The sequence below is a fragment of the Camelus bactrianus genome, chromosome 16 (assembly GCF_048773025.1).
Source record: "Camelus bactrianus isolate YW-2024 breed Bactrian camel chromosome 16, ASM4877302v1, whole genome shotgun sequence".
Taxonomy (NCBI): Eukaryota; Metazoa; Chordata; class Mammalia; order Artiodactyla; family Camelidae; genus Camelus; species Camelus bactrianus.
The window spans coordinates 49212348-49221918 of NC_133554.1; the positions used below are offsets into that span (position 1 = coordinate 49212348).

Here is a 9571-nt window from a genome sequence, read left to right on the forward strand (position 1 = left end):
TGGGCAGTCTGTTGCCATGGAGCAGAACACAGCTCTCATTGGTCATGTGGGTACCATGTTATACATACACCGTTTCCACTCAGCCTACATTACAGGAATGTCATTGTTTGTCATGATGTCCTGAGTTGCCTAATTCTCCTTCACTAAAGGAAAGGCAGTGAAGGAAAGTGGAGAGAGAAGTAACCATTGTGGAGAGAAGGGAGCTATGTCTGTTTGGTGTGATGTGGTTGTGGAACATGGAAGAGCAGATAATGATACACATGGCTTTTTGAGGGCAGTGGGAGTGCTGAGGTGGAATGGAAAGGAGCCACAACTGTCTGGGAAATTCCTTTCCAGAAGTACTCAAGCAAGAACAGTCTTTGAATTCTTCTGTGTTTAATAAACATCCTTCACTGGTGTAATTGGACACTGTGTATGAATAAAATTTAATATTCAAATCTAATAATAAAATCGATTTGTATGTAAAAAAATTTGATCTCCTTTAGTAAAAGGAATTGTATGTATGTCCAGCAAACCTTTTGCTTAGATCAATTCAACTTCCTCTTGTTTCTTACTCTGTTGTAAGGCCAGATTAACACCAAAAAAGAAATGTGGGAAGACAGGAAGGAGGGAGAGTGGCATGTGTAACAGTGAATAGTGTGTGATTAGTCTATAGATAAACGTTATCCTTCCCTGATTATTTCCCGTCAAACACATCCCGGGTCAGAGGTGTGGACAGCAAAATAGTAACAGGAGTCGAAAGTGATATAAAGAAATATAAGCTAATTCTTTCCTTCCTCTTTCTTATTCTGCCACAGGACAAACTTAGAGATAGCCTTCACTGATTGAACTTTAAAGTGTGCACTTCCGTGGGGGGTTTGTGGGAGTTTTATTTTAGGTCCAAATGTGTACTGCATTTGTACAGATTTTTTAAAAAATTAGCCTTATCATAAATCCTTGGTAAATTAAAATTTTAAACCAATGGGAAAGTATGGGGAACCATACCATACTGGAACCAATTGTTGTTGACATTGTTGTCATTTAAAACACAGAGCGAAGACTAGCTGGATGCCTGGAAAGATGTCCGCCAGCCCCTGTTATGCTAGGGAGAGCACCAGTGTGCTGTGGATAAAGTGCCCTGTCTGGTTGTGTATGTCAGAGTCTTTTCCTTTGGAGATGAAAGAGACATTTCAGCATGTGGAAAGACTGTGTGAGAAATTGCAGAGCATAGTGCTAAGAATATGTGCTTGAGAGTCAGACTGCTTGAGTTCAAATTGTGGCTTACCCCTCTGTGCTTACCTCATTGGGTTGTCAGAAGGTTTAAACACTCCTTAAAACACTTAGAATTCAATCGGCACATACGAAGTACTCAATAAACATTTGCTGGTAGTAACGTCATTAACCTCATAAATAGAGTAAAACAGATTGGTTAAAGTTTTCCATGACTTTATTAAAGTAACAGAATTCTGCTTGGTATAATGATGATTAAACTCAGGATTTGAATTTAAGGGTTCAGAGTTGTAATATTTTCCCGATTGATAGTCTCACCCATAGGTGAGGTAATTTCAGATTTTCCAAGGGCTCATTTTAAGTTCACTCAGATTCACCAAAATCAGAAAAACAAAGAAGAAAGGACTAGACAGAAAGTAGAAATGCCAGGATCCTCAATAAAGGTTGGAAAATACAGCATATGGAATTTTAAAAGTGATGGGAGGGATAGTCGTGATCACAGAACAGCCTGGCTCACACACAGCTGTCTGCTGTCTGTGGCCTAGCCTCCGAGAGAGGGAGACAATCAGATGTGAAAAGTTAAGTGGGGCAAGAGAGTAAAGAGAAACTGTGAGCATCAACTTAAGGGCTTAAGTTCTTGGCCATGACTTCCAAAGTACTTGAAAACTAAGAGGAGATGGGCCCCAAGAACAAACGAAATAATAAGCTTGGTCAAAGGGTGTTGAAGACTACGATACAGAATCATAGCTGTGGCGTGCCCCGACGCACTCCCCCTTTCAGCAAATACTTGGTTCCATTCAAAAATGAGGTTTAATTTTTTTTTAAGAAAAAGGAACTAGTATAAGATCCTTGCTAGATGAAGAGAGAGAGAAAGAAGGAATGTAAGCAAAAAGCAGGTTAGAACATAGATCAAATGGGCAATTACCCAAGAAATAAGGAAGAAGGTTCAGACAAATTACAGTTCTTTGAAACAAAGAGTTCTTCATAATGTCAAAACATTTACAAAACACATTGATAGATCTCTCTGTCAAAGAAAAAGATGGAGGGGAGAGAGGAGGGAAAAAAGATATGTTTAAAGATGATAGAAGTTAACAGAGATGAAAAGTGATCTCTCAGAGCTTAGGGAAAATGGTAGCTAAAATCAAAAGACTACAGAGATTGAAACCATGTTAGAAGAAACAAAAATAGGAAAATCATAACTAGAACATCTAAGAAAATATGGTGAAAACACAACATGAAGTGAAAGTATAAAACAGATATAAAATGATAAGAAAGTAAAATAATAGAACAAATTATAGTTATGGAAGATTGTCAAAGAAGAGCCAACACATGCAAAATCTCTGTTCCTGAAGTAAAGAATAGGAAAAAATTTATATAGAACCCGAACATATGTAACTATAATGGAGAACAATTCTTCTAACAGAAGAAACTTTTCTTCAAAGAACTAAATATAAAGGTAGAAAGGGCACACATGGTGTTTCAGGAAAATTGATATAGAGTCATTAATACCAAAACATATCCCAGTGAAGTTACTGAATCAAGGGAAAAAGAAAATCATATGGGCATCCAAGCAAATAAAGAAGGTCACATTCAACATGGAAAAAACAGAAGCCTAGCTTCAGACGTCACCATAGCAATGCCAGAAGACACTGAGGAAGCATCTCCAAAATTCTGAGAGAAAGAAAGAGGGACAGAAGCATTTGTATACCCAGCCAAGTTGTCTTTCAAATGTACAAGCAGTGGGCAGACATTCTAAACAAACAAGGATACAAGAAACAGAGCAAACACGAGTCCTTTTTAAGAGTAGTAGCTCAGAATTACAGAGCCAGTGTTGAGTGATAAGAATAAAATGTCAATATATAATAGTCTGTGAGCCCTCGATAAAGGTTGCCCCTAAGGTCTGTTTTATAAATCATGTGTTTTGCTCTGTGTTTGCCTTTCATTTGAGTCAGCTGATGAATGTAACTATTGGACTTAAGTCCCAGATGATAAAATGGAAAAAAGCAAATATTGTATCAGTGAGAGATCATTTTTCATTATTTCTGGTTTTCCTTTAGGTATAAATCATAAGATTGTAACATACATCAAAAAAAAAACCCACTTTGCCAAAAATTGAAAAATTGTTACCTAGAACATTTGCCATGGGATTTCAGTAATAAACTATTAGAACACATTTCTTCCTTAATTTAGTGTAGTATAAGAAAAGATGGATATTAAAGGCAAATAATTTTAAATTATCCTCAGTAAATCCATAGATTGTCTAACTGAACTCAGTTGCACATCCTTCCGTAGTATTACTACCTTATTTTCAGGTGTGTCCACTGAATCATTTGTGGGCTACACTGCAGTTCAAGTTTAATACCAGTTAAGTCACACACAGCACATGCAGCAGATTTTTTAATTCCGTTGCACCTCAGATTAGGAGGAAGAAAAAGAAACAGAGCTGAAGAAAGACATGAAAACAGTCACGCTCACATTCATGGTCACACTCATACACTTCCTCATCCTGCTCAAGCATATTCTTCCAAAGACTTTTCTTCCACCTTCCCCACCTTCCTGTTTAGAGCTTTAGCTTTTAGAGAGATGAATGGGATGAGCCAGCAACCTTTTCTTTACCAGCTCAGTGACCATCAGTTGAGCAAGAACTGCTGGGGCTCTGGAGGCAGAGGGAGACTCACGAGGCAGAGATACTCGTGACGACAGGGGCTCTCGGGTAGAGGGGAGGCTTGGAGACACAGCTGTGCAGATTTTCCTTCATTTGTGTCTCCATACTCGTACGGATCATATCCAGCACCCAGGCGCCTAGACAGTCTGGGGGGCTCTCTTAATCAGACCAACAACATACCATGAATTGTCCTCAAATCACAGTTTAGTATGATCACAGTCCACATCCTGATCAAGAAAAGGATACAGGGTTAGCAAAACGTGTACATCATGAGTAAGAGGAGAGAGCAGGTGTTGTACTTACCCAGTGCTGAAAACTGTGCCAGCAGGGATTTTAAAGAAATAAAGTGTGGCTGCAGGGACTGTCTCTCCTAGACCCTCATGGACAGGCTGAGTACCTTTTTCAGTTTGTGACTGTTTCCCTTTATTTCATCTTTGTTGTCTGGTTTCTGACCACATGTATCAGACATAACTTTGTGATGAATGGATATTATTCTGGGATTTCTTAAATTCAAAACAGTCATTTCTGTGATCAGCAAGATAAGCTTTTATTTTTTTTTTCCCTTTAGATAACTTACATACGACAAGAATATGAAACAAAATTTAAAGGGTTGATGCCAGCATCTCTAAGACAAGAACTTGAAGACACTATTTCCTCCCTAAAGTCACAGGTAATTACTAGAATCAAGGAATTTTTCAAGGATTTAGGTGATGTGCATATCTGAATTCATAAGTTTGATTCTAAATTGATGCCAGAAATCAATGTGATGTCTTAGCATAACCTAGTTCTCAGGATGAATTGGTTTGGGGGGCTCTTTTTGGGTGGGGGAGGTAGATTTTTTTTTTTTCTTACTAGTTTAAGAACTCTTTGTCTCAAAATTTTCTTAAAAGCATCCTTGAAATTGAAAAGTTCAGTTATGGTTACTTTTATTTACAGTCCACATTCCAATACAGACTCACCCTTTTATTCTTGGTACCATTCCCAAAATGCCATCACTTAGCACACTGCTAATTCCTTACTGTGTGAAAGGGCAGAGAAATAAAAAACATGGTTAAGTTGGAAGCATTTTTATTCTGGTGTATTTTTTATGATTATTAGAGATAATGAGATGCATTTTAAGATCCAGGCAAGATAATAACAAGGTATTCAAACAATCAGGTTACACATTTCTGCTGCAATGTATAGTTCTTGGTACAGTGGTTTACAACATGAGAGATAAAACTGGCTTAAATTTAGATACTAATTAAAAACTTCCTACAGAAGTTTTCTCTAAAACAAGTTTTATATATTGCTGTATATATTTTAGATAGCGTTAGTTTTATATATTGCTAGTTTAAAAAAAAAACTAATGAGTATTTCAACTCCACATGAGAAAGAGTTCACATATTCCCATGTCTAACACACTTAGAAATTCAAAACGTCCTTTTTTTCTGGGAGAGCTCCACAAGGGAAAGATTTCTTTGCTCTCTGTGCCAAGAATGATGCCTGTCACAGGGTACGTGCTCAATAAATTTGTTTACGAATAAAACAAAGGATGTAGTTTGATGGTATTCACGTTAGCCGTTTATGACGCATAAGGTGAATGCGGAGCAAATGTCAGCCTTGCCTTTTATATTCCCCTGAGTAAAAGTCTCTTATCTGAAAATACCAATCTCTAGGCAACCGTTAGCGATTGCTTTTGTAGTCTCAGAAGAAGTTTTGCTGTGCTAGCTCCTACGTGTAAAAATAAGTACCAAGGGAGGGTGGTGGCTTAGAAAGGGTTAAGTCATCATTATTGACATGAAAAACTCTCTTCGAGGTGTGGTTTTCCCATTAACTTCGTAGGAGAGCTTCCTTAGGGTCAGCTGTGTGGGACCTAGCACCTTTGGAGGAGTTTTTTTAAGAAAGAGAAGAAAGAATGAAATCTGATATCCACCTGCAGGGCTTCTGTTATCATTCATATCATTTCACTGTAATAAAAACCACTTCAGCCTCCTAAAACTGGATGTTGACCCAGAAGGAGAGTGCTGCCAGCTGCGTGAGGGCCTCAGCCTTGGCAGCTGCGTGGAGGAGGCGCTGACCATGTAGTGAGCAAATTTAGTTTGAAAGCACAGGTGCCTGTGTTTTTGAAAATTGTTGGAATTCCGATTGCAAAGCACGGTGGGGGCAGGGAAGCTGAATCGGTGCAGTCCTTGCATCTGCTGAAATTATCAGTTGTCCTGGGGGGTCATGTGAGCAACTGGATAAAATTAAGGCCAGGGTTCTATGACACATAAGCAAAACCGAGGGGACCCCTTTGATACGTACCCATTTAGAAAACCTGTGCTTTTCCCCGCTTCGAGCACATTTTCTCTCCTGCCAGCTGTACTCTCTTGCATAACTATGTTTCAGAATCAACCGTTGCCATGGTTTCAGTGCAGCCCAAAGAGGCAAGAGTAAACAGTTCCGAAGTGATCAAATACCCCGACTCTTGATTACATTAAGTCATAGGATAAGTTATCCCCAAATCATTTTTATTTGGTTGTATAATGTGCTATCGAATTTATACCTGATATAAGTAGCTTTAATAATATAGAAATTTATACTTCAAAATAACCCAACCACGTTGTAAAGGTCTGACTTAAGAGAATATATTTGGCAATTAAGTTTCCTCCATCCCCAGCCCCATAAGAGTACCTGTACTAGGCACTTTCTATTAGTCATTTCATGTCATCCTCATAATTTGGGGAAGGGGCTGTCATTACCCCTGCTTCACAGGTAAAGCGTCAAGAGCATAAGGAAATTTCCTAGTACCACAGAGGCCAAACCAGGAATTGAACCCATGCTGGCCTAACTCCAGACAAAGCTCGGGCTCTTTCCACCACACGGTACTGTCTCTCCAACCTCAGGGAACCCCCGGGATGGATTAAGGTTTCTCGTAGGCAGTAATCTTTCCACTCGCTCATTCATTCATGAATGAGTTAAGGAATACCAGCTACGTGCCCAGCCCTGTAAAAGAAACTAGAGATACAGAGATGAGTGAATGTCATCCCTGCCCCAGAAGAGCTCTCAGGCTTGAGGGAGAGAGACGAAAACAAATAACCACAAGGGAGTTTGAAAAGCACTAACAACAGAATCAGAGCCTAAGGAGGAGAGGGCCGCTGATTGCCTGGGGCAGGACCAGATGAGCTGCGGGGGAGGAGTCAAGGAATTCAGTAGGAGATGTGACTTTTGGGCCAGACAGTGAAGGATGAACAAGAGGCAGTTAACCAAGCATTCCCTAGAGAGAAAACGTCCTGTGCCGAGGGGCCAAAGAGGATGAGAGACGTGGAGTTTAAGGCGGCGACGGAGGGGAGGGCATGAGGAGAGATGGAGCCGCAAAGAAGGGCTGGACCGGATCCAGACAGTGCTGCAGTGCTCCCTGTGAACCTGGTCCTGTGGCCTCTGAAGGCTTTTCAGTAGGGATGTGATGTGATCAAACGTAAAAAACACAACATGAACACTCAACAAGTCCTCTGCGTTTTATCCAGGGAGTCATATGAGTTTAAGTAAAATCCTGCCATCCTGTGTTTGCACAATATTGCCCTTTAAGCCACGTTCACCTCTTCTCATACAAGGTGTCTTTTCTAGGTTAACTTCCTGCAAAAGAGAGCAACCATCCTTCAAGAGGAACTGACCACATACCAAGGCAGAAGGTACAGCCTGGGATCAGAATGCCTTCTGAGTAGTTCGTATGGTCTGCACCTGTGAGCCTCCTGGTTGGACATTAAAATTTGTATTAAAATGCTTAAACATCAATTTTGAAAACAAACAAACAAAAAGACTTATTTTTAGTATAGAGCCTGTCTTGGGGAAAAGCCCGCCCCCAGCACGAGGTGCAAGGGCCTGCCTTTGCCTGACGTGGCGGGGCCTCACCTGTGGAGGCAGGACAGGACATTGTCTTGAAGCCCAGTTGCAGGGTTAGGGAGACACTGTCTTCCTCTTAAAACAGTGAGATGGTGCAATTCTTCATACCGTAGCCCACATCCTCAAAGCCCTACATCTCCCGTAGGCTTGGCTCTGTTGCAGATGTTTTTCAGACCAAAATATGGCTCAGTGATGTTGCAACACTTGCCAAGACTTCGGTGCCCCCAGAGCGCACTTCTCAGGGTGCAGGAGATCCTTCTAGTTAGAGGTTCCCAGAGGCATCACTGACACAGATCACGTTTACCTGCTCTGATTCAGTCTACAACCTTCGCCTTAGTGCAGAAAAAGGCCGACCCCTTATTTGGCATTGAATTAAAAGCAAAAACTTTGGATACACACTACCACATACAAAATAGATAAAGATTTACTATCTAGCACAGAGAACTATATTCAATATCTTGTAATAACCTATCATGGAAAAGAATTTTAAAAAAAGAATATATAGATATACATCTAAACATACACTGACTCACTTTGCTGTACACCTGAAACTAACACAGTATTATAAATCAACTATACTTTAATTAAAAAAAGAAAAGAAAACCTTGTGAATTGTTTACTTTTCAAAAAATTCTCTTGCTTGGTACAGATATGACTTGATCCCTTTAGGTGTAAATGATGAAATTTTGGTATCAGATATCCTTTTTAACTTCTGTCCGACTTCTGAATTAGAACCTATTTTATTATTGACATGTGCGTTGAACCTAGAGAAAGTCATCACTTTGGGGTTTTTGATTTTCAGGTAACTGCACGTAGACTTAACTGAGTCACACAGGAGAGTGGTGGATCTAACCGTCCGGGCGGCGCTGTGGATTTCTTCCAGCAGGTTTGAAGATTTGGATATTGTAAACTGTGAGATCGATGGCATTTTTTTTAATGCTTACATGTAATTAAGAACATAAAAACATGCATTGCTCGTACACTCATGGGGTGGTTTCATTTGTGTCTGCCTAAGGTATTTTTTTAACATTCCTTTATTTCTGATATCCATATACGTGTGCCAGTGAGTGTGTGCTGAGACTTGCTTATATTCGGAAAAGAAATGATTTCTGGCTCTGCCTCGTTAATCCTTTTGCGTAGAATTTTACCAGTTGCATATGATCAAAATCACGTTTGTAGTATCATATCCAAAATTTTAACATGTTCACACTTGTTTTCATGTTGGCATACTATTAAAATATTATTTCGTACTTATCAGTTTTATTTCTACTTTTTACTGCACCTCATTTGCTAACATAAATATGACATGTGCATGGGTGTTTTTTTTCCCCCTAGAAAATACTGTCACTCTCAAATTGTGCTATGGGGAAAAATACCTTATGTCATGTCAAAGATCAAATCCGTAAGTAGCACATTTATTTAGAATAAAAAATCACTGGGTCGTCTGACATCAGTCCAGGTACATGTCATGTTGGGCTCCGATCTGATCCTGGGACTCCGGTTGCAGAATAGTGTAAGAATTGCATATAGCAGCTGCGATTTTATTGTGGTTTTCTTGATCTCTGACTTGATGGTTGTTGTTTAATTATAATATCAACTGACATTCCTTAAGAAAGCCTAAAAATGTGGAGATATGTTGGGGGGCATCCCTGGCAAGTGATGGCAAAATGAGCTTTGATTCGTCCCATTTTCCTTGTTGAGAGAATATGGTGTCAGCTCCCATGGACGGATGGGAGCTAGCCTCACCCGAACGCTAGTAAGCAATTCTGTGTGGATTGGTCAACCCTGACTTACCAAGGAAATTCTGAATTGCAGAGGATGGCTGTTCCGTGT

At 39.8% G+C, this 9571-nt stretch overlaps 1 protein-coding gene across 10 annotated transcripts in view; it reads left to right on the plus strand.

The window, feature by feature from the left end:
* The window catches only part of CEP112 (centrosomal protein 112), a 381720-nt gene extending 372725 nt beyond the window's left edge, over positions 1–8995 (plus strand). For 9 of the 10 annotated variants that reach the window (XM_074343512.1, XM_074343511.1, XM_074343515.1 and 6 more), the window contains 3 exons: positions 4443–4544; positions 7463–7527; positions 8541–8995. In XM_074343512.1, coding sequence (XP_074199613.1) covers positions 4443–4544; positions 7463–7527; positions 8541–8544 — 171 coding nt within the window. In that variant the 3' untranslated portion in view covers positions 8545–8995. Of the gene's footprint in view, positions 1–4442; positions 4545–7462; positions 7528–8540 lie in introns of those variants that run through there. The other variant, XR_012499617.1, reaches the window with a different exon arrangement.
* Positions 8996–9571: the final 576 nt, after the last annotated feature.